The sequence below is a fragment of the Plecotus auritus genome (genome assembly GCF_963455305.1).
Source record: "Plecotus auritus genome assembly, chromosome: 9".
Classification (NCBI taxonomy): Eukaryota; Metazoa; Chordata; class Mammalia; order Chiroptera; family Vespertilionidae; genus Plecotus; species Plecotus auritus.
The window spans coordinates 20,362,266-20,387,012 of NC_137783.1; the positions used below are offsets into that span (position 1 = coordinate 20,362,266).

At 43.3% G+C, this 24,747-nt stretch overlaps 1 protein-coding gene across 6 annotated transcripts in view; it reads left to right on the forward strand.

The window, feature by feature from the left end:
- The first annotated feature begins 552 nt into the window (after window positions 1-552).
- Window positions 553-24,747, forward strand: part of CPN1 (carboxypeptidase N subunit 1) — a 28,953-nt gene continuing 4,758 nt past the window's right edge. Inside the window, exons 1-9 of one of the 6 annotated variants that reach the window (XM_080641926.1) lie at window positions 589-1,071; window positions 5,596-5,792; window positions 11,319-11,474; window positions 13,178-13,360; window positions 14,900-15,011; window positions 17,565-17,704; window positions 19,821-19,920; window positions 21,735-21,886; window positions 22,463-22,581. In XM_080641926.1, the coding sequence (XP_080498052.1) occupies window positions 849-1,071; window positions 5,596-5,792; window positions 11,319-11,474; window positions 13,178-13,360; window positions 14,900-15,011; window positions 17,565-17,704; window positions 19,821-19,920; window positions 21,735-21,886; window positions 22,463-22,549 (1,350 nt within the window). In that variant the 5' untranslated portion in view covers window positions 589-848 and the 3' untranslated portion in view covers window positions 22,550-22,581. Of the gene's footprint in view, window positions 1,072-5,595; window positions 5,793-11,318; window positions 11,475-13,177; window positions 13,361-14,899; window positions 15,012-17,564; window positions 17,705-19,820; window positions 19,921-21,734; window positions 22,074-22,462; window positions 22,582-24,747 lie in introns of all 6 variants that reach the window. The other 5 variants (XM_080641924.1, XM_080641927.1, XM_080641925.1 and 2 more) reach the window with 5 other exon arrangements.

Genomic DNA, 24,747 nt, shown 5'->3' on the forward strand with positions numbered 1-24,747 from the left:
GTGTTGTAAGAGTTCTTGATGTGTTCTGAATATATTACCAGATATATGGTTTAAAATTGTTTACTTCCACCCTGTGGCTTATCTTTTCATTTTTTCAGTGGTATCTGTTAAAAGATTTTGGGGGAGGAAAGGGACAAGACAGAGCTGTGCTTCAGAAAGATGGTCTGGCAGCAGTGTGTGTGATGGACGGAAAGGGCCAGAGAGCTCTCTTCTATTACTCTTCTTTAAATTGTAACACAGGTGGCAGTTGAGCAGCAACCTATGAACCGGGAGGTCACCGTTCGATTCCTAGTCAGGGCCCATGCCCAGATTGCAGGCTCCATCTCCCCTGAGGGGCATGCAGGAGGCAGCTAATCAGTGATTTTTCTCTCATCATTGATGTTTCTATCTCTCTCTCCCTCTCCCTTCCTCTCTGAAATCAATTTAAAAAATACATTAAGTTGTAACATAGGGAACAAGCATCGTCCAAGTTTTTCAAAACTCTCTGGGAATCAAAGGGTTATAAGCAGCTATTTATTGAAGCCAGTTTCCAGTGCAGTTAATCAGTAAACCAGAATCAGTGAAACTACCGAATCTGGGGACGTGCAAAACCCTTCAAAGGGTTTTCCTGCGTTCGGAGAGGCAGAGAAATGGGGGAGGAGAGGTGATTATTCCAGAGCCACAGAAATAATTTCCAGCTGTGGCCCGCGCAGCGCTACACTTCCTTCCCAGGTGCGGGCACACGGCGTTCCCTGCTGGGACGCTGGGAGAGCTGCTTCCCGGCCCTTGCATTTTCACTGGTGACGAAGGCAGGTTTGGGGGAGAGGTGTGGCTCATTTCCGTGGCTCCCTCGGAGGAAGCCCGGCGAGATGTCAGGCCTGCTCTCGGTCTTCCTCCACCTCTTCCTTCTCTTCACGTTGGCTGCCCCGGTGACCTTTCGCCACCGCCGCTATGATGACCTCGTGCGGACGCTGTACAAGGTGCACAACGAATGCCCCTACATCACGCGTGTTTACAGCGTCGGGCGCAGCGTGAAGGGGAGACACCTCTACGTGCTGGAGTTCAGCGACTACCCTGGAATCCACGAGCCCTGTAAGCCCCGAGCAGTCCGTGGAGAGTCGAGGGCAGGACCCTTCCTTACAAATCCAGTCATGGGGGGGCGGGGGGGGAGGTCCTGGACCCCTCCATCTATCAGATAGCACCTCTCCCGCAGCCTGTGCTGCGTACTTTTTCCTGCTTTAGCCCTCAGCTGGCCTCCACCTCTGGGGAGCTGCAATCTCAATTCAGGCTCCAGGCGGTTCCTCTTTTTTAGGTTCTAGTTGCTCAGGACCTTCTTCCCTGCTCCCATCCCCCATCCTGCCCATTTCCTTTCCTCCCATTGCCCGCCCCCCCTTATTACTCTGTTATCCTCTAATGCATCAGGAGACATAAGCAGAAACAATTAGCCCTTCTAATTCTTCCAGGAAACTGAGAAGGGTTTGGGGATATTTCTTTGGGGAAGGATGGTGAGATAGAGTGTGGTATCCTGGAGAGGGTTTGAGGTCTGGGGTATTAGTTTTATTCATTGCATTATTTGTTGTTGTTGTTGTTAGTTTTTTTCTATTATAAAAGCAAGTGATGTTTGGATTAAAATTAGAAATTAGAGAAGGAAAAAAACTCAGTCATAATCCCACCAGTCACAGATGACATTGCTAACATACTGATGTATATCCTTCCAGACTTTTTCTATGCATAGTTAAAACCCCCTTACACGGTTTATTTTATAATATTGGAATCATACTGCAACTGCATTTCTCATTGCATAGCCTTTTACAAATGGCATCCATGTCTGTAAGTGTAGATCTACATCATCATGTTTGGCTGTCTAACATTCCATTGCATGGTTGTATCTAACTGTTCATTTAAGGATGGACATTTGAGTTTTTTTCTAATTTCTCACTGCTTTACTTCTAACAACTGTGACTTTCAAGTTATGTCAGTTCCTCCTTCAAACTGTCCACCTCAAACCTCTCTTCTGCTTCACTTCCACACCCTCCACCCTAGCCCAAACTTCGTCCCACCTACCTAAGCAATTATACTAGGCTCCTAACTGACCTCCTAACTCCTAACTGCCACCACTCTCTGAGCCTTCCATTTAGCACAGAGATGCCAGGATAATTTTCCTAAATACTAATACAATCATCTCACCCCCCTGCTTAAAGACCTTCAATGACAGCCGCACACCAGGTGGATTCTGTCCGTGACCGCTTCAGAATATTACATGGCCAATGGGTAGAGGGCAAGGGTGGGAGGTGGCTAAAGGAAGGCAGAGTGAATGATTAATCCGTGGTTGGCAAACTGCGGCTCTCGAGCCACATGTGGCTCTTTGGCCCCTTGAGTGTGGTTCTTCCACAAAATACCACGGCCTGGTTGAGTCTATTGTGAAGAAGTGGCATTAGAAGAAGTTTAAGTTTAAAATATTTGGCTCTCAAAAGAAATTTCAATCGTTGTACTGTTGATATTTGGCTCTGTTGACTAATGAGTTTGCCGATCACTAAGTGAGGACAAGGGCCTTGCTTTGAAGCCTCACTTACATAGCAAGCACCTGCTTTTACTCATGTCGTGTGTTCATTGTGGAAGCCTGTGGGTGCTAATGGACATTGTAGAGCTAGCCCCTCCTTACTCCATGCCCTCTTCTGGATGCCCCCTCTACTTTCTAGCATTCACGCCTTCCTTCAGGCTTTTTCATTTCGGCCCTTCTTTTCTCTGATACCTATAACTTAGCTTTTCATCCATTCGTTATTCATTCCACAAATATTACTGATTACTACTATATGCAAGCACGTTTGTAAATTCTGAATATACAACAGAGAATAAAACGAAGACACTGCCCTCAGGGCCTTAATTCTAGCTGGGTAAGACTGGCAATAGATGGGTAATTACGTAGATACACACACACACACACACACACATTGTATTGGATAAAAATAAGTGCTTTAGGGAAAAATAAACTAGGAAAGAGAGATAGAGAATGTTATTCAGTACTACGGATAGAGTAGGGGAGAGGTCAGTGCTATTTAGAAAAAGCTTCTTTGTCAAGGTGATACTTCAGTATGTCCTAAAACTGATATTGGGAAGGAAAACACTGCAGGCGGAGGAGAGAGCAGGAGCTTGGCATGTGTGAAGAACAGCAAGGAGGCCCCTGCAGCTGCAGCAGAGTGAGCATTGGGAGAGCAGAGACAGGTCGGAGCAGGAAGGCCAGGGAAGCCGAACAGGAGGAGACTGGGTAGGGCCTTACAGGCTTTTGTAAAGATTTTGGCTTTTCCTTTTCCTTTGAGCAAAGCCAGAAGCCACTGGAGGGTTTTAAGCAGAAGAGTGACATGGTTTAACTTAAACGTAAAGATCACTCAGAGCAGTTACCTGTTTGGGTAAATAAAGTTTCTTTGAAACAACTATTCGTTTTTGTATTGTCGCCTATTTGTTTTTGTATTGTCTAGGGCTGCAAGAGTTGAGTAGCTGTGACATAGACTATATAGTTCACAAATCCTAAGTATTTACTATCTGGCTCTTTATAATAAAAGTTTGCAGAACTTTGACTCAGGGGAATGTACTTCAATGGAGCTGGGCAGATGCAAGGAGTTCAAGTAGGAGATTTAGTGTAATAATCCAGATGTGAGAGTGTAGGGGATTAAACCAAAATGATAGCAGGGGTTGTTATAAGTGGTCGTATTCCGCATACTATATTGAAAGCAGAGACAAAAGAATTTGACAGTGAGCACCTACTAAGTGCAAAGCACTCTGCTAGTTTCTATAGGTCAGTAGTTGCCCACTTTTAGATTTCAAAGAAGTTAAATTTTTTTTTAAATAAATAAGAGAGATTGGAGGAGACTAAAATATATTTTCCAAATTTTATTTTACTGAACAAGGATGTTGAAGATACTACCTGCCATCTGCTATCACCATCCTTTCTTAAAAGAAGGGATATTTTAACACTAAGAAACGTAAGAAAGACATAATCTAAGATTAAAGAAATGCACTAAGATTAAAGACTACACATTATGGAAAATTTACTACATGATCCTTGTGGGTTATAGACATTTGGGGGGGAAAGACTGCTGTAGGACTAAGATAAATGCCCTAAAATATTTGTTCAAATGTATATATATTGGAAAGGCCGGGTCCAGTAAAGAAAATAGGGCCTATGCAAAATTAGGTAAACCTCAGAGTGGAAAGTGGTAAGTACCATAAAAGGGGAGTTCAGCAGTGAGTTCGCTCACAGCAGAGAGAGCCCAAGATGACTTCCCAGAGCCTACAAGGATGTTGAGGGGGGTCTGGAAAGACAGAGATGAAGAGGTCCGGAATCAGAAAGATCACAGGGACAGGAAGATGGGTGGAGGGAAATCATGGAGGGAGGAAGACAAATCGCTTGGCCAGAGCTTTCTCCTTCCTTTAAAGAGGGGCACGAGTTATTTCCTTTAAGTGGTTCCAGAAGCTCTTTTCCTGACCTCAGTTCTTGCTTAAACTGAGCAGTTAATATAGCCACTGAGAAGATGAGGGAATGAGACGTAGGTAGATTCCTTCCCGCTCTGTGTCTCAAAACACAACATTCTCGGATACTAAGGAGAGATTTTTATTTCCTAAATATCAGGAAAATTAAGTGTTCAACCAAGATATTAGAGACTGTAGTGGTATAACCTAGAGCCATGGTCGGCAAACTGCGGCTCGCGAGCCACATGCGGCTCTTTGGCCCCTTGAGTGTGGCTCTTCCACAAAATACCACAGCCTGGGCGAGTCTATTCTGAAGAAGTGGCATTAGAAGAAGTTTAAGTTTAAAAAATTTGGCTCTCAAAAGAAATTTCAATCGTTGTACTGTTGATATTTGACTCTGTTGACTAATGAGTTTGCCGACCACTGACCTAGAGCATTTTATGTGAGCAGGTCTTGGGCAAACAATGCCCTTATCCTAAAAGACTTGTCTCTGAGAAGCAGCGGGCTGCTGTAAGTGCTCCCTGAGCTTTCTATCAGATTAACTAGCTAGGTGACTTCAGACAAGTTACTTAACCTCACCCCTCCCCAGGACCCTCATCCTGAGGCTAACAATGACCCCTTTACAAGGTTTCTGGGAAGGTTAGTGGTGGTGCCCTAGCTGGTTTGGCTCAGTGGATAGAGCGTCGGCCTGGGGACTGAGGGGTCCCGGGTTCGATTCCGGTCAAGGGCATGTACCTTGGTTGCGGGCCGTCCCCAGTGGGGGGCGTGCAGGAGGCAGCTGATCGATGCTTCTCTCTCATTGATGTTTCCATCTCTCTATCCCTCTCCCTTCCTCTCTGTAAAAAATCAATAAAATATATTTAAAAAAAAAAAAGATTAGTGGTGGTGAGCACAAATGTCTAGTACACATAGGGAGTCAATACGTGGTAGTCATTATTATCCCCGGCATGGATTCTTGTAGCTTTGGGGATTGCCATTTGTTGGAAAGGGGCTTAGGGATTACTGGAAAAGACCCAACGGAAGCATGAGCTTTTCTCTGATTCGCTGATGGAAAAGAGGGAAAAGGTCCCTTTGCAAAGTTAGGCATCCACGGCGCTTGCAAACGTTCTCCATCTTTGATTGTTCCGCGTGTCTTTCTCACGCTTGCAGTGGAACCTGAAGTCAAGTACGTGGGGAACATGCATGGCAACGAGGTGCTGGGCCGAGAGCTGCTGCTGCAGCTGTCGGAGTTCCTGTGCGAGGAGTTCCGGAACGCGAACCCGCGCATCCTGAGGCTGGTCCAGGACACGCGCATTCACATCATGCCGTCCATGAACCCAGATGGCTACGAGGTGGCGGCCGCCCAGGTACCGCGCTGTGCAGAGAATAAAGCCACCTTAAGGGATAAAGTAAAAGCCAGTAGACAACGTGTCCTCTCGCTGCCACTGTCAGTGTCACTATGTAATAGAGAGAGAAAAGAAATATAATAAAGTATGAAGATTTGGGTTCAGGGCTATAAAACCCTGTGCAATGAACGTGGGCTTTCTGAATTTCAGTTTCCTCAACACCTTTCCAGTTGACCTCCTGCTTTTTTCTTTTCCTTTTATATTTTTATTGATTTCAAAGAGGAAGGGAGAGGGAGAGAGAGATAAACATCAATGATGAGAGAGAATCATTGATTGGCTGCCTCCTGCACGCCCCACATTGGGGATTGAGCCTGCAACCCCGGCATCAGCCCTGACGGTGACCTCTTGGTTCATAGATCCAGGCTCAACCACTGAGCCACGCAGACCAAGGTGACCTCCTGGTTTTATTGGGAAGGTCAATGAGGCAATATTTGTGAGGACACTTTGTAAACTGGAAAATACTATGCAGGCATGAAGGGATATTGCAAAATAGACCTCCTTCCCTGAACTTCTAGCTTCGAACCCTAAATGCTCTGCTTCCTCCTTCAAGACACATTTGCATTGGGGTTGGGGACGGGGGGGGGGGGGGGGGGGGCGGGGGGGGGCGGGGGTGTGGATAGCAGAGAGATCAAGCTTTTCCCAGAACTAGGAAGTGAGGAGTTAATTTTAGACTCTTCATACTTTATTTCTGTAGGTTTTTTTCCTCTACTAGTGTAGTATTCAGCTTTTTAATTCTTTATTTTAGAGTTTCATTTGCAGAGGAGAGAGAAGAAAACTATGTCTATGGGTTTTTACTTTATGAACATAAATTCAAAATGTCAGTGTGCCTAACTTTAAAGTGGCAATTCTTTTGTGGCTGTACATTACAGTCATAAGTGAATATTTTGAAATACAGAGTCCACCCCCTTCCCCCTTCCTGCAACTGAATTTGAATATTCAAGGGTGAAGCCAGACACCTGCCTTACACAATGAATACGTTCCTGCTTTGTTTTGGGGGAGGGGGTTAAGGTGTAAAGTTTTTTTTTTAATTAAAAAATATGTTTATTTGGGGCAGTCTTGAAAATTTTTTTCATTTTAAAAACTAGAATTCACTGCTTTATTAAATTTTTTATTTTATTTTATTTTAGTGTGGTAAAAATACTCAAGATGAGATCTACCCGCTTAACAAAATTTTAGGTGTACAAGACAGTACTGTTAACTACAGGAACAATGCTGTACAGCAGACCCCCAGCACTTCTCCCTCCGCTCAACCAAAATGTAATGTCCATTGTTGAGAAGTGCCCACTTCCCCTCCCCACAGCCCCTGGCAGCCACCCTCCACTCTGACTCCATGAATCTGACCACGCTGAGCCATACAAGTAGAACCACACAGTACCTGTCCTTTCATGAGCAAGAATATTTTAAGCAGGGTAGGGCTGGAGGGTGAGCAGAGACAGGATGGGGAATGGAGCCAAGATATCGAACTCAACACAAATTTGACCTTTGCAATCTCACAACTTCCTGCTGGTGTGATATAACAAATGAAGAAGCAAAACCTTTCCCTTCACTGGAAACCAGAGAGGTGCCTCGAGACTTGAGTTCCCAAAAGAGCAGAAAAATTTGAAAGAGTTGGGGAGGGGGTGGCACCCCAGCCTGCCTACTCTCCTTCTCTTGACCCTTCACTGGCCACATCTTTTGTGAGATGAAGTGGGGGTGGGAGGAAGTGGGGAAAACCCCCGCCAGCTCTCTAAATCCTATAGGTATCACTGGAGAGCCAGTCCCTTTTGCTTGCCTGCTGTGCACTTGTTCAGAAGGAGCAGAACTTGAACCTGAACCCAAAGAGGACCCATTAGGTTATCAAACTCTCAGAGTTACCTGCCATACCCGGAAGAAACCTGTCTGCATGGAAGACCAGCCTGGCCACCAAACTTTAAAGCTAGCTTTGGCCCTAGCCGATTTGACTCAGTGGATAGAGCATCGGCCTGCGGACTGAAGGGTCCCAGGTTCGATTCCAGTCCATGGCATATGCCCGGGTTGCAGGCTCGATCCCCAGTAGGGGGCGTGCAGGAGGCAGCCAATCAATGAGTCTCATCATTGATGTTTCTATCTCTCCCTTCCTCTCTGAAATCAATTAAAAAAAAAATTTTTTTTTAAAGCCAGCTTTGGGTAAGGCAGAATAATGCCCCCTCCACTTCCTCGAAGATGCCCAAGTCCTAATCCCAGGAACCTGTGAATATGTTATGTTACATGGGAAGGGGGGATAAAGTTGCAGATGGAATAAAGGTTGCTAAACAACTGACCTTAATATCCTGGGTCATTTGGGTGGGCCCAGTGTCATCAATCACAAGTCCTTTGGGTGTGGAAGAAGGAGGCAGAAGGTCAGAGTCAGAGACTTGAAGATGTCATGCTGCTGCCTTTGAAGGTGAAAGGAGGGATCAGGAGCCCAGGAATGTGGGTGACCTCTGGATGCTGGGACAGATTCCCCTAGCGCCTGCGGAGGAAACAGCCCTGGGTTTAGTCCTGTAAGACCCATTTCAGTCTTCTCTCCAAAACTCCAAATATAATGAACTTGTGCTATTTGAAGCCACTAAATTGGTGACAAGTTGTTACAGCAATAACAGGAAACTAATATACCACCAGCCCTGTTTATGGGAACCTTCTGTTAAGGGGATTCCTTACCTGCCTGCTTAGCTAATGGCCCCATGTGAGCAGTAATACTGAGAGGTAAATTAACATAGCTGTTAATAGGAACAGGTAAGAGCTAGTTGATACTAATAGAAAAATAATGAAAAACCCCTAGAGCAGTGGTTGGCAAACCGCGGCTCACGAGCCACATGCGGCTCTTTGGCCCCTTGAGTGTGGCTCTTCCACAAAATACCATGGCCTGGGCGAGTCTATTTTGAAGAAGTGGTGTTAGAAGTTTAAGTTTAAAAAATTTGGCTCTCAAAAGAAATTTCAATCATTGTACTGTTGATATTTGGCTCTGTTGACTAATAGAGTTTGCTGACCACTGCCCTAGTGGCCTAAGAAAAAATCATTATTTCATGAAGTGAAAAATCAAACTCCAAACTGAAAAAATCAGATAAGTGTTTTTCACTGGATAAAACTGATGTAGAAAATGTAAGAGAACTTCAAAAAAACATTATGTTCTTAATGAAATCTAAGAATAAAATATAAGCAGGATGCCATGAAAATGAAGAAATCTGTGAAAAATAGATTTCTTGGAAAGATAGGAGACTGGTAGTACCTGTGTGAGGTTTTAGCTGCCCAGCACTGAACCATTCACCTTACTTCTAGGAATAACCACCACATGGGGCTCTACTCTGTCAGTCAGCAGGCTCAGTGGACACTATTCCCCTTCTCCAAGGCCACCCAAAACATTACATGGAATTTTTTTTAGTTATTTATATAAACATCTGTCTCCCCACATATAACTGTGAATTCTTAGAATGGTAAAATAATGTCTTATTATCTTTCCCCAGTGTCTATCAGAGATGGACTTAAGTAAGTGTTGGTTAACTAGATGGATGGATGAATGAATGAATGAATGAATGAATGAATACACGACCAAATAAGTGATAAAATCTGAAGTATAAGCATGAGGTTGATATTACTCAGAAGAAAGATAAGCAAGTATGCTAACTTTTAAAAGTGATGGTGGGGTTTTCATGGAACAGCCAGTTTAAAAAACAGTTTAGCTATTTCTGCAAAAGTTAAATATAGATTTACCTTATGACCCAGCAGTTCTACTAGGTATCTGCCGAAGAGAAATGAAAACATAGTTCCACGCAAAGAATTGTACATGAATGTTCATACCAGCATTATTCATGATAGCCCCAAAGTGGAAACAACCCAAATGTCCATGTACTGGCTGAAAAAGTATCCCCCCAAATTCATGTCTACCTGGAACCTGTAAATGTGATCTTATTTGAAAACTAGAGGCCCGGTGCATGAAATTTGTGTATGGGTGGGGTCCCTAGACCTGGCCGGCAATCAGGGCCTATCGGAGCCATCTCACCCAGTCCTGATTGGGGCCGGGCTGGCTGCCGGACGGGGCCTGCCGGATGGGGAGAGGGTCCATGGGAGGTTTGCCGGCCATGGGGAGGGACCGGGGGAAGTTAGCTGGCCATGGGAGACTGGATGTGGGAGTGCACTAACCACCAGGGGGCAGCTCCTGCATTGAGCGTCTGCTCCCTGGTGGTCAGTGCACATCATAGTGACTGGCCGACCGGTCATTCAGTCGTAATAGTCGCTTAGGCTTTTATATAAATAGATAAGGATTTTGCATATGTAATCACGTTAAGATAAAGTCATACTGGATTAGGGTGGACCCTAAATCAAATATGCCCGTTGTTCTTATAAGAAGAAAGAAGTCTGCCTGGCTGGTGTTGCTCAGTGGTTGAGCATGCTCCAAGTGGTCACCTGGATTCCAGGTCAGAGCACATGCCCTGTTTCGGGCTTGATCCCCAGTAGGGGAGGTACAGGAGGCAGCCAATCCATGTTTCTCTCTCTTATCAATGTTTCTCTCTCTCTCTCTCCCTTCTCTCTCTCCCCTCCTCTCTCTTTCTGTCTCTAAAAAAAAAAAATCAATAAAAACATTTAAAAAAAAAAAAAGAAGACATTTATACAGAGACACAAACAGATGGGGAGAAAGCTATATGAAGATGGAAGCAGGAATTGGAGTGATTCATCTACAAGCTAGGGAACAGCAAGGGTTGCTAGCAGCCACCAGAAGCTAGAAGAGACAAAGAAGGATCATCCACTGAACCTTTAGCAAGCACGGCTAGATTTCAAATTTCTAGCCTCCAGAATTGTGGGAGAACAAATTTCTGTTGTATAAGTCACCTAATTTGTGGTAATTTGTTATGGCAGCCCCAGACAACTAATATAGTCTATTAGTTGGTAAATGGGTAAACAAAATGTGTTCAATATAATGGAGCTATCCTATATAATAAAAGCATAGTATGCAAATTGTCCCCTCGACTGGGAGTTTGTCTGGGAGTTCGACCAGGCGGCGGGGCTGGCTGGGGGAAGGAAGGGAGGCCCCGGCCAGCAGCTGGCAACCACTAGGGACCCTACCAGTGCAGAATTTCGTGCACTGGACCTCTAGTTCACCAATAAAAAGAAATGAAGTACTAATACATGCTACAACTTGAAGGAACCTGAAAAACATTGTCTAGTGAAAAAAGCCAAACACATATGTATGATCTCACATATGTGAAATGTCCAGAAAAGGCAAATCTACAAGGGTTAGAGTAAAAATGCAGAGTGACTGTAAAAGGGCATGAGGTGTTTTTTTTTTAGGGTAATAAGAATGTTCTCAAATTAGATTGCAGTGATGGTTGTACACTCTGTCAACATCTTAAAATTAATTGAATTGTATACTTCAAATGGGTGACTTTTATGGTACATAAGTTTTATTTCAGTAAAGCTGTTTTTTTTGTTTTGTTTTTAAGTAGGGGTTCTTCAAATATAGGATTCGGTCTGAAACCTTCCTTTTCCCACTAGGGCCCAGATGCTTCTGGATATCTGCTTGGCAGAAACAATGCAAATGGAGTGGACCTGAACCGCAACTTCCCCGACCTCAATACCTACATCTATTATAATGAGAAGTACGGAGGCCCCAACCACCACTTGCCCCTTCCAGACAACTGGAAAAGCCAGGTATGGGAAGAAATTTATATACAGAAGCAGGTAAATCAACATCTGGAATTTCTTCTGGAAATCTTCATATCAACTAAAGAGGCAAGAATTAGGCATCAACTCAACTCCATGTTAGTATGCCCAGAGTAGTAATAACTGCCTCTTTGTAGTTATTCCCTCCCCCAGCATAGGGACCTCCAAGGGGCACCTGCTCACAAAATGTTTGATGTTAGTGGCCATGGTAGTGAGGGAAGTGAAAGCAGTATCATACAGTTGCACAGTATTTTATAAAATTATTTCAGCTGATCATCGCAACACTGTGTGGTGAGTGCATCATCAGTGTTATCAATCTCTGTTTTATAGATTTTATGCTTATAGAAAAAGTAATTTAAATTCATGCAGCTATAACTGATGGAATCAGGTTTAAAACCCAGGTCTCCCCACTCCTCATCCAACATTCTTTCTACTGCACTGTACTGTTGACACAGAACTCTAGCTTTCTATAGAGAAATCTCTCTTACATGTGGACTGTATGCTCATCAACAATGAGCTATAGAAAGAAATTCAGAGTCTTGCCCTATGCATAGTTTTCCTCTTTCCTTTCTATATGAGCATTGACTACTTTACCGCACTCTCATTTCCCTGCTCTCCAGTCAGAGGAGCCCATTCGATGGTCCCAACCTTTCTCCCCAGGAGGCCTGTCATGTCACCCCTGGTAATGTGAATGGTTTCATCCTGCTGGCGGGCCTGCTCCTGAGACACATTAACACCACATACCCCTAAGCACATCCATCCTGAGAGGAGGAAGAACAGTGAAGATGTAAATTATTTACTTGTCCTACAAGTCCAGTGGCTTTCCTTGGAATACCATCACTCATTAGCACTATAATATGCCATCAGTAGGGTGGGATTTTACTTCTTAGCCAAGCCTGGCCCATATTACACTATTCTAATCCATGAAATCGGGGTATGACCATGTCAACATCACAGTAGATGTGTTAGGCAAAGGAGGAGGTTGGAAAGCATTACTGTAAACCAGCGTTTTCCACATTTATTTACCAGAGCCCTAAATTTCTACAAAGGTGCCTCAGAAGCCACTGAAGCAGTGGGTAAATTGGAGGACGCTTCCCTAGGGGGCAGAGAGAGGTCAAGCTTGATGCATTCATTACAAGTGATGAGCCTACTTTGACTCATCGTTATTACACAAAGTCCATAATTTACATTAGTGTTCACTCTCCGTGTGCTACATTCTATGGGTTTGGCCACACGTATCCTGACATGTATCATACACAATGATTTCACTGCCCTAAATGCTCTCTTTTTATCTGTTTTATATATTAGGATTCCATATAAGATTTCGTTTTGAAAAAGGGTTCCGCTCAATTAATTTTTTAAGATAATATTCTTTTAATTATTGTTATTTAGAGGGGGGGGGAGAGAGAAACGTTGATTTGTTGTCCACTTACTTATGCATTTATTGGTTGCTTCTTATGTGTGCCCTGATCAGAGATTGAACCTGCAACCTTGGTGTATGAGACAACGCTCTAACCAACTGAGCTACCTGACTACGGCCATCCACTTAATTTTTTAAAACCATCATGCAAAAGATCAAAATTTCCCCACCTATACTTCTCATACCTGGTAGGACCTGTCTTATTTGGACATGCTATCTCCTCAGGCCACTTACTGACAAACTTATTCAAATGTCTCTCATCTCTCCTCAGGTGGAACCTGAGACTCGGGCCGTAATCCAGTGGATACGCTCCCTCAACTTTGTCCTTTCAGCCAATCTCCATGGAGGGGCAGTGGTGGCCAATTACCCGTATGACAAGTCCCTGGAACATCGGTTCCGGGGTTACCGCCGCACTGCCAATACCCCCACACCTGATGACAAGCTTTTCCAGAAGGTATGCAGAATGGTGGCTTGTCCAGCTGGGAACTTGGGACTCAGGAGAGTAACCCAGGTCAAGTCAGTAACACAGGACCCTGTTAGGTACAGACCACAGAAAATAACTGACAGCACTGCTTGCTCCTTAGGAGCTTACAGTCTAGAAAACTGCATTTTGTTTTGAGTGATAAGCAAAAGTGTCATGAAAAAAATAAGTATATAGGAAAGTTTTATAGTACAGTTACCACAGTGTAAAAAAAGTACTTAAGCTAATGACAAGCAAGAAATATGCCCAAAGACTAATAGTACCGGTGGTAAGTGAGTGGCACTAAGTGTGAATTTTGGGGGCTCTAATTTGCAATTTCATGATAGTAGGACTATATTAATGAAAAATAGACTATGCACATAGTTAAAAAATAGAATAAAATTAAGATTATTTTATAGTTAATATATCATTAATAACATTATTTATATAACTTAATAATATTTATTATTACAATTATAACATTAATTATTAATTCATCAGTTAATGAATTACATAGAGAATAATACCAGTTTTTGCTTTGCAAAGCAAGTATATCTCATTTTTTTCACTGATAGAATATAGTAATGAAAGGGAATTAATAGAGATTCTAAATATATTCCTTTCTTAACATACAATTCACCCTCAACACAGTTTTTTCCTGACGAAGTCCTATCTTACTTGCTTCTTTCTTTTACAAAACTCAGCTAGAAAATGGAACACCTAGAATGGATTAAGGAGTACAAACCGTCAGTTATAAAAATAGTCACAGGGATGTAAAGTACAGCATAGAGAATATAGTCAGTAATCCTATATAATAAAAGCCTAATATGCAAATCGATCAAACGGTGGAATGACCAGTCGCTATGATGTGCACTGACCACCAGGGAGCAGACACTCAACACAGGAGTTGCTCCAGCCCACAGGCCCCAACCGGTGGCAATGGCCAGCCAAGGTGGGTGCCAGTGGGGCCCCCTGATCACCCCGCCGGTCGCCCCAAAATTGGCCCTGAACACCAGCCAGGTCTAGGGACCCTACCCATGCACGAATTCCATGCACCAGGCCTCTAGTATTGTAATAACTATGTATGTGTCAGATGGGTACTAGACTTCCCAGGGTGATCACTTCATAAGGTATAGAAATGTCTGATCATTATATTGTACATCTGAAATACAATATTGTATGTCAACTGTAATTGAAAAATAAATTTTAAAATATAAAAATAAATAATTTAAAAAAAGAAATTGTACACCTAGAAGGGAACTTATATATCATCTAGTGCCACCCCTCACTTTACACTTGGAGAAATTTAGTCCCAAGATATTGGAAAAATCAGATTTCAGGTTGCTTAACTATAATCCACTGCACACACACACTCACACATACCATCTCTATCTTGGCTGGTATTTTCTTTCACTAAAGCAAATAATCAGTAGTTTATACCTAGGGTTTCTTGGCTTTACGCAACTTCTAAGTATGAATGTCGCAATGTGAGTGGGGAACACTCAAGGTCATTTCTGCCCACTTTCCCTACAGCTGGCCAAGGTCTACTCCTATGCACATGGATGGATGCACCATGGTTGGAACTGTGGGGATTACTTCCCGGATGGCATCACCAATGGGGCTTCCTGGTATTCTCTCAGCAAGGGTAAGAGGAGGCCTGGTTACAGCAGTGCTTCAAGCTGAAGTAGGGTGGGGCTCATTTCTCCTTCTGAATTACCTTTTTTATAAAATCCTCACCTGAGGATATTTTTCCATTGATCTTTAGAGAGAGTGGAGGGGAGAGGGGGAGAGAGAGAGAGAGAGAGAGAGAGAGACATTGATGTGTGAGAGACACATCAACTGGTTGCCTCCTGCACGCACCCGAACTGTGGCCTGGGATCAAACCTGCAGGGGAGGTATGTGCCCTTGACTGGGAATCGAACCTGAGACCCTTTGATCCTTAGGCCGATGCTCTAACCACTGAGAAAACTGGCCAGGGCTATCATTTTTTTTTTCTCAGAGAAGTGACAGGAATACTATAGAATTTTGCATTGGGGGTACAGATCTAAAAATGGCAACGTCTTATGTTAGCATTTAATGGCATTTTGTGGTTTATTAAAATGCAGGCAGGGACACCTTGTGGCCTTTTTAAAACTGGTGGTTTACACAGAATATTGGGGCATAGGAGGGAAATAATATAGTCAAGTGGTTAAAACGTGGGCTTCAACGGCACATTGGGTTGAAACCCAGCTTGCCCATTTACCAGTTATGTGGCTTCGGGCTAATTACTTAACCTCTCTGAGCTTTGGTTTCCTTATCTATACATTAAGAATAACAATATTTGCCCCATAATTTTGATATGAGTATTAGATAAAGTAATGCACATAAAACATTGGGAAATACCTGGCTTACAAATGTTAGGCTTTTTCTAACTCGCATAGAGTTATGCCTCACATAGCAACAGGTGAGGAGAGCAGCTGGCCTGAACACAAGCATTTCCTCTGGTATATGCTCTGTACCCTCTCTGCCCATCTCCCAAGATCAGGAGTTTACCTGGACATTGGTCATTGATAATGTAGCAGACACTTCCAGGAAGTGGCTTCTGTCTCTACACCCTGGGCCTTCTCCGTCACAGAGAGCTGAGACAGAACTTCGGCAGATAAGGAACCTAAGGATAGGGAAGAGGCTGAAGCAAGAAGCTGGGACCTTTTAGGAATCACGTGTCAGCAGTTGTCTTTCCCTGTCCTCTCAAATCTGACCTGGTTGGAGCCTAGGTAGCAGAATGCTCACGGTGAAGACTAAGCTGATAGTTGGTCCTGTGGAGAGTGGGGAAGAGGAAAGTTAGGGAGTCACCATGTACTGGGAAAGTGGCTGAAAACTCACTTGAATACAAAGCAAGAAGATTTTGTTGAACTTTACTTTCTTTAGTTTGCATTAGGAAAGCAATAGGTTATTTCCCCCAAAAAATAAAATATCAAGTATACCTTTTGAAATTATACTCGTTCTTCCCTTTCTATCCTTTGGGAAAGCATTGAGAATCATAGCCCCAAATTAAGCTGGCACCATTTCAAGATTATCAATTTCATTAAAACAATTGTTCCAACAGTGTGGTCTCTGGACCAGCCTCATCAGCATCCCTTGGTACTTGTTAGAAATGCAAATTTGGGGGCCCCACCCCATACCTACTGAATCAGAAACTCTGGGCTAAGGCCCAGCAATGTGTATTCGGCTGGAAGATGCAGCCTTCTTATTCTAATTCTGAGAGAGAAGTGATGGAACAGGCTACAGTTGTTCTCCAGCTTCCTATAACAGCTGCTTGCACACATTAGCTCAGAGAGTAGGTGAAAGTTACTATCATTTTATTAGGGAGAATAAATATACACTGAAAACAATTACAGAACAAATAAAGTACAAGATAATGTCAAATACTATGAATATGTGCCGAGTCACTAAATAATCAGAGTTTTCTGTATAAGCTTCTATCAGTTGCCAGAATTTTAAAACCAAAATTTAGGATTTCCATCTTAAATTGGCAAATTAGATGTAGGAGTTTTCTTATGTCCCCACATGGTAGGGGACCTGTTTTCCTGCAGAGTATAAATGGATAATTTTTAACTCAAATAAATGTGTGGTATAAACACCATTCTAATCCTCAGAAACATATTTTAAAGTAATTCAATTGAATAATATAGAAGGTAGAAACAAGCCAGCTTTGATGGAGGAAAAATACAGCTGCCTTCTGCTTTTTCAGGGTTGTTTTCCTTGGTTAGGGCTGTGTTCTTAGGTCGGAAGAGGAATGTGAAAGTAAGATATTTGTCTCATTTCTAACCTCCCAGCTTTGGAGGACATCGTAGTCCAAAGAGGAAACCTGTCCCCAGAAAGCAATATATGTGCATAGTCTAATGTTAAGGCACAGCCAATAAGCAGACTTTGGACATGCTAAGGGGGGCAAGAAATGAATTTAAGTCATTAAATGCAGAAGTAGTTGAGGGTAGAGATGACAAATGGGCACTTATGAAGAGAGAAAACTGGAACAATAGAAAGGCATGTGAACTGGGAAATTGGGGAAAGGTTTTACGGAGGAGGAAGTGACTATCAAGAGGCAGAATAGGAAGTAACGAGGTACTTCGTGTGTGGAGAGATTGGGATTAAAGAGAGTTCAAATCGCCCGTTGGGTGGGAAACTGGTTGTTCACATCTGCCCCTGCTCTTTCCCCTAGGAATGCAAGACTTTAATTATCTCCATACCAACTGTTTCGAGATCACGCTGGAACTGAGTTGCGACAAATTTCCCCGCCAAGAGGAATTACAGCGAGAGTGGCTGGGTAATCGGGAAGCCCTAATCCAATTCTTGGAGCAGGTAACATTGAATTCTTTAACTTTTATGGTTATGGAAAAAGAAGGCTTTTCCAATCGCAGGCAAGGTTTTCTGTGTGGCTCAAGTCTCACTTTTGCTCTGACTCACCAATATATCTGGGCTTCTTCTACCAATGAAACGTATCCATTCAACATTACTGAGCAAAACTGTCTACCAGAAACTATACTCTATGCTGGGGATTGTGCATATAAAGCAACAAATACCCCTGTCCATATGGAGTTTATATTCTAGTGAGAAGAGATATACGGACAATGAACAAAGTAATCAGATAAACCTTATAGCATGCCCAATGCTATGAAGGGGCCTTGCTGAGGAGGTGACATTTAAACAGACTTAAAGGAGTGAGGGAGAGAACCATGCACATGTCTGGAGAAAGGGGGTTCCTCAGTGAGGACACAAAAGGAACTGCAAGGCCAGCAACAAGCACTGCACGATGTGCAGCATCACCAGTCACTGGGGAAATACACCAAACCCGCAGTGAGACTCCAGCTCACAGCCTTTGGGACGGCTGCTTTGGAAAAAACAAACAATGACAGAAAATAGCAAATGGCGGCAAGGGTGTGGAGAAATCGGAACCCTTGTACATTATTGGTGGGGATGTAAAATGGTGCAGCCGCCATGAAAAACAGTACTACAGTTCCTCACAAAAATTAAAAATAGAACTACCATATGCGCCAACAGTCTGCTTCGGGGTAGATACCAAAACAAACACACAAACAAACAAAAACACACAAAACAAACTGGAAGCAGGATCTTAAAGAGATATGTGTTCATAGCGGCAGTATTTGTGAGAGCCAAGAGGTGGAAACAATCCACGTGTTCAATGAGAGATAAATGGATAAAAAAATATGGTATATACATAAAATGGAACACTGTCCTGCCTTAGAAAGAAGGAAATTCTGGCGGTAGCCAAGCTTGGCTCAGTGAAGGGTCCTGGGTTTGATTCCTGGCCAGGGCACATACCTTGGTTGCAGGCTCCATCCTGGCCCTGGTTGGGCTGCATGCAGGAGGCAACCAATCGATGTGTCTCTCTCACATTGATGTTTCTCTCTCTGTGTCTCTCCCTCTCCCTTCGACTCTCTCTAAAAATCTATGGAAAAATATTGTCAGGAGAGGATTAACAAAAACACACAAAAAAAAGAAGGGAATTCTGCCACATGCTACAACATAAATAAACCCTGTGGACATTACGCCAAGTGAAATAAGCCAATCACAAAAAGACAAATACCTTATAATTTCACTTATATGACGTATCAAGAGTAGTCAAGCCCTAGCTGGTTTGGCTCAGTGGATAGGGCATCGGCCTGAGGGCTGAAGGGTCCTGGGTTCGATTCTGCTCAAGGGCACATGTCTGGGTTGCAGCCCAATCCCCAGTAGAGGGTATGCAGGAGGCAGCTGATCAATGATTCACTCTCATCATTGATGTTTCTGTCTTTCTCTCCCTCTCCCTTCCGCTCTGAAATTAATAAAAATATATGTTTTTTAAAAAAGAGTAGTCAAATTCATAGACAGAAAGTAGAATGGTAGTTGCCTGGGTCTGGAGAGAGAAGGATATGGGACTTGTTTAGCGGGTATAGAGTTTCAGTTTTACAGGATGAAAAAGTTCTGGAGATTGCTTGCACAACAATGTGAATATATTTAACACTACTGAACTCTACACTTAAAATAGTTAAAATAAGAAATTGTATGTTGCGTGTATTTTATCACAATTTAAATTTTTATTAATTTAAAAAAATACGAAGCCAGAACACTATTGTGGTTGGAATAATCACAAGAGTAGGGGGGGAGGTAGCAGGAGATGAGATCAGTCAGCTAACTGAGGCTGTGGCTTTAGAGACCATCATAAGAACTTTAGCTGTTGCTCTCAGTTGGGTTTGAGTATGACACGATTTGACTTAAATTTTAATGGGATCGTTCTGATTGCTCTATTTAAAAGACATTATTTGGTATAAGGAGCGGGGACAGAGAGCCCAGTTAAGGGGTTATGAGGCTAATCTTTGTGAGGTTAAATGCACAAGTATATGAGACAGGGTGTGGGGACTCTAAAACACTGTACAATGTTTTATGATCATAGTTATACTGTAAGTTTTTTTTACAGGTACACCAAGGCATCAAGGGAATGGTGCTTGATGAGAATAATAATTATCTCCCTGAGGCGGTCATTTCTGTCAGTGGGATTAACCATGATGTCACCTCAGGTAGGTAGCCACTACCTAGTGGGGTGAGAAGGAAGCTTGCACTCCCTCTTCTTCAGCATAATCAGGAGGCCAAATTGTAAGCCAGTGAGACTCACAGGGACATCGAGGCCATTGGGGCTGGGGGACTGGAGGAGGCAAAGGTAACAGAAATGGAATCAGTGAATTAAGAGGCAAGGACCAGGAAAATGCAAATGTCACATCTCTCACAGCGTCAGGAGCCGCTTCCTCCTATCACTTTGTTAGGGGTGTTTTCTGGGTTTGCAGCTATTAATAGCTCTCATACTGGTGTGAAAAGGGTAGAAAAAGAAAGGACTGTAAACCGGATGCTTAGTCTTGTCCCTGACACAAGCGGGTCACTACACCTCCATTCAGGACAAAGCTAGCAAGATGCATCCTATAAACCTGTTGCAGGGCAAGATTGACAGAACCTCCTACATGGTACAGAAGATCTCATGCACGATGGTGTTGCAAACTGCCCCAGCCCCATTGGATCATGCACAGCTTGTAGGTTTTTTATTTTTTATTTTATTGTTTTGTTTTTAAAGCAACACAGTGGCTACCAGTGGTTAGGGACAAGTGAGACCTGCCTGCCTCTCACAGCCTCAATACAGCAAGGCCCAGCCACATTCTACCACACCAAGCAGATACCTTACAGCTCAGACAGTCTGTTGAAACTGGATGAAATCACAGCTTTAAGGAGATAACTCATGTTCTCTAAGATGATCCCAACACACCTTACATGGAAGGCTCATTCAAGACAAGGGCAGTATGATATTCTAAAGGCAGGATTCTGTAGCCTCATCGGGAAGCATCAGACTGGGACCAGGACTGTTTAGAGATCAAACCTCAGGCATCCCTAAGAGCTTCAGGGCTTGCTAGATAGACTCATACCTTATTTACGCCAAGGGTGGGAATGCTTCTGAAACATTCTAGCCAGTAGACATATATTGAATACCACTGAGTTTGCAGGTAAGGGCCCATTTCCAGGATCCATTATGCTGAACTAATCACTTGCTCATTTTACCTCTGGGGGAAAAACAACAACTCATTGCTAGCATTCATTATCCTACCTAGCAAAGCATCTAGTGTTGACTAGAGATAAAGAGAGCTGAAGCCCTCATAATAGCTGCATCTGGAATTGGGCCTTTCTTTTTTTCATTTTTTCATTTTGAGTAAAATGAGGATTTCTTGACCGATGTTATGGTGGTGCGTAGCAGGGAAAGAACAGGATAGCTGGATCAACGGGAAAGGAAGAAAACGAGTGGGGTGAGAAGTGCTCCCAGCAGTAGGGCCCATGGACTTACTTTTGGACGAAATCTATCAAATTATCTGTGGCGAAGGATATCTTTATCTGTGGGTTTTTAATTCAGTATTCTTTCTTTTAAATAATCATGTTGGTGCTGAGTGTATGACTGTTTATATGCAAACACCGTTTAATTTTTATTGGAATTGGGCCTTTCTGATACAGTCCTAGCCACCACACCTGAATGTGAGCCATTGGTTAAGAAAATGATAGCCCTGGGGTATGACTTAAACTGTCTAACCTAAGCATAATAAGATACGGATTTTACTGAAGTATTTTAAAGTAAATTACAAACGTTTAATAGGGGGCAGAAAAGAGACTTTCTCACTATTTATGGACTGTCTCATTCTTAATTGCATTTATTTCAATTATTCATTGCTGTACACTTAAAAATAAATTTAAAGGCCTGGTCACAACTGGTTCAAAAGCGATGTGAGGTCATTAGCCAAATTGCTACATCCCTGCCATAGAAAGACAGGCCTTCTTTTTGAACTTTATTTTTCTCTTTTAGAGGTGATGGAAGATATACTGAAAACAGGATTCTCAACATCAGACCTTCAGTGGTCATTCAGTCCAGCCCTCCCCCTCCATGTGAGATTGTACACGTACAACACCGCGGAGACAGCTGGTTGTCCAACCCCGGCCGCCACGCCCGTTAGGCAGGTTGTGCACCACACAGCTGTGTCGCTTCTCCAGCGCCCCTCATCTGTCCTGCCTCAGTCCTCACAACTTCATAAAGCAGTTCATTTCCTTTGCGGAAGCTCTGTGTGTCCCAGGAGTCTTTGCTTCTGTCTAGCAAAATCTTCCTCCCGGCAACTTAACCCCAAAGTTCCCATGCTTACTTCTTCAGGTACACATTTCTTCACGGTGGCTTTTCAGATATTGAAACAGAGGTCTCGTGCATTCTCTTTACCAAGCAAAAACATTTACAGATATTCAACCTTTCTCCCAGTGACCCTTTCCTGGACATGAGTTTTTAAAAACACAGGGTCTAGAGTTAAACACCATATTCACAGGGCAGAGCCCTGGGAAACTCCCACTTCTCAGAAGCTGAGGCCCATACTCCTATTAGGTAAAACCGCCTATGAGTGTTGTAGATCTTAACCAGTTTCGTTAACGCTATTAAGAAAAATCAAGCTTATGGTCGGCTAAAACCCTCAGATGGTTTTTTCATTTGAAGACTATGTACCTGGGGCAGTTTCTAATCAGCAGACTGAGATATATCCTTGTAACTTTTAGGCGATCACGGTGATTACTTCCGGCTGCTGCTTCCAGGCACCTACACTGTCACTGCCACAGCACCTGGGTTCGACCCCAAGACTGTGACTGTGACCGTGGGTCCCGGGGAACCAAAACTGGTGAGTTAGGCTGACTTTGACAGAGCGTGTAAAGGTCTCTTATCCAGAGTCACCAACAACCAATTGCATAGTTCTACTCTTTGCCAATCTTTCCTCTTTCCCCATAAAAAAAATCTCAGTGCTCTCATATGCTAATTTTTCTTCTGTCACTTTGCTATTATATCCTTCCCCGCTTCCTTTTGACTTTTCCTCTGTTTAATATAGCACACTGGTTAAAAGCACTGTCTGCTTCTGAATCTGGCTCTTTGTCCACAGATTGTAGACAGATTAGCCAATCACTCTCATCCTCAGCTTCTTCGTCCGTAAACTGGTGACAATAGCACCACCTTCACAAGAGATTGAAATGAGAACCTGCATGTGAAGCATGCGGTACAGTGACTGACACGTAGAAAGCGCCCAGCAAATGTTAGTTCGCAAGGTCCCCGAGACCTTGCCCAGATGCACGGGTTCCCAGGGGTTGCATTCTTCTGTGCCATCAGCAAGCACTACCACCAGATGGCACTCTGCCCCCTTCTGGTGCCCCATGTGCACAGACCCCTTCCTTCCCACTCGACTCAGCAAGAAAAGAAACAGCTGACATTCAACTTTCCATGGCATGTTTTACATGAGAAGCAAATAATTTTCATCTATAAGCCTAAATCTTTTGAGCTCTAGTCATATTAGATTAGGATCTTAAAGATAGAGAGGCTTAGTGATCACTCCCATCTCCTGCATATTGTAAATGACTTCCATGCAGAGGCAGGAAGCAGAGTAACTCTTCCATTGTAGCCTGTTCCCCGGTTCCAATTTCCCTCTTTTTCTTAGGATACCCTCTGCTCCTCATCTACCCTAAAATCAAATGACAGGCAGCTGTATGCATGTGTCTTGCATTAAAGCAAGTCTATTAGTTATGTTTATATACATGCATTCAAGTCCTTTGGTTGATCTCTTACCCACCCCCCACCCCCACCTCCCACCCCCCCGCTGCTGGCAACCCTCCCCTAACCAGTGGACACAAGACACTGCCGGAGGGGTATGTGCGGGGAGCGGAAGGAAGGGAGGCTGCAGGGAGGTCAATGGGGAAAAAAAAGGAGACATATGTACTACTGTTTGTAATACTTTAAACAATAAAATAAAAATTTTTTAAAATAATAAAAAATAAAGCAAGTCTATTCAGGGGCAAATACAACCAACTAAAAATCTTGAGTGACATGCTCTGCTTCAAAATATTTCAACTCCTGTGTCATATAGCCTTTAAATAAATTAACATAACCCATTAATATATTGTCTTTTGAATACAATTCCCAGATACCGTAACAACTAAGAATCCATTTATTGATCACAGTAGCGTCTTCCCATTCTAAAGCAGAGAACCACTTGGCTGTGGGGGGGGGGGGGGAAGATCCTTAACTGGATGGTTTGCTTGTTCAATTAAAACCCTCTCAGATACCTCCCAGCGTCCAGGGTTCTCCCCTCTGCTTTCCCACAGCCTTCTAGATGTCATGTTTCTTTCATTTCCCTCTTCCTCTCCTCATTTTGCTGTTTCTTGTTTCTTTTCTAAATTCCTGTATTACTGGAGTGCCATTGCTTCTGACTTCCCTGACTTCGGGGAAGTAGCAGAAAAGCTGACTGTAGGTTTTTGTGGAAGGGGCAAGAAATAACCCCCTGGAGAGCCCTCTTAGTCACCAGTTTTTCAACTGCCAGCTGGCTTCAGCAGCTCCAGCTGTTCCAGGGGCGCGGAAGCTGAGGGTGCCTCGGGGAAGGGTGGTTAGAACACTGAGCCCCTCTCCTCCCTGTGCTTCCCAGGATGGATCTGCAGCTCCTGCACAGCCAGTATATCCCAGCTTGTTGGTCAATACCATCGTGATATCTGTGTACACAGCCAGCAGGGAAGTTTCCAGGTATTCCTGGAAATGATGCATTAATGCGCATGGCAATTTTGAATTTAAGAATCCATACTAACAATCTGTCTCATTTCTCCTCTCTGTGTTTCTCAACGATGATGGCAGAAAGTTTAGTTCTAAGGATCTGAAGCGAGTGCGTGCCGGAGCACGCCACCTGTGATTCACACAGTCAGCGGAAAGGGGGTTATTATGACACCATCAGTCTTAGTTCTTGTCTTAGGCAACAGAACTGGCAAAATTGTGGTTTGAGTTGTAGGTATAGTTTTTTTTCAAATACATATAA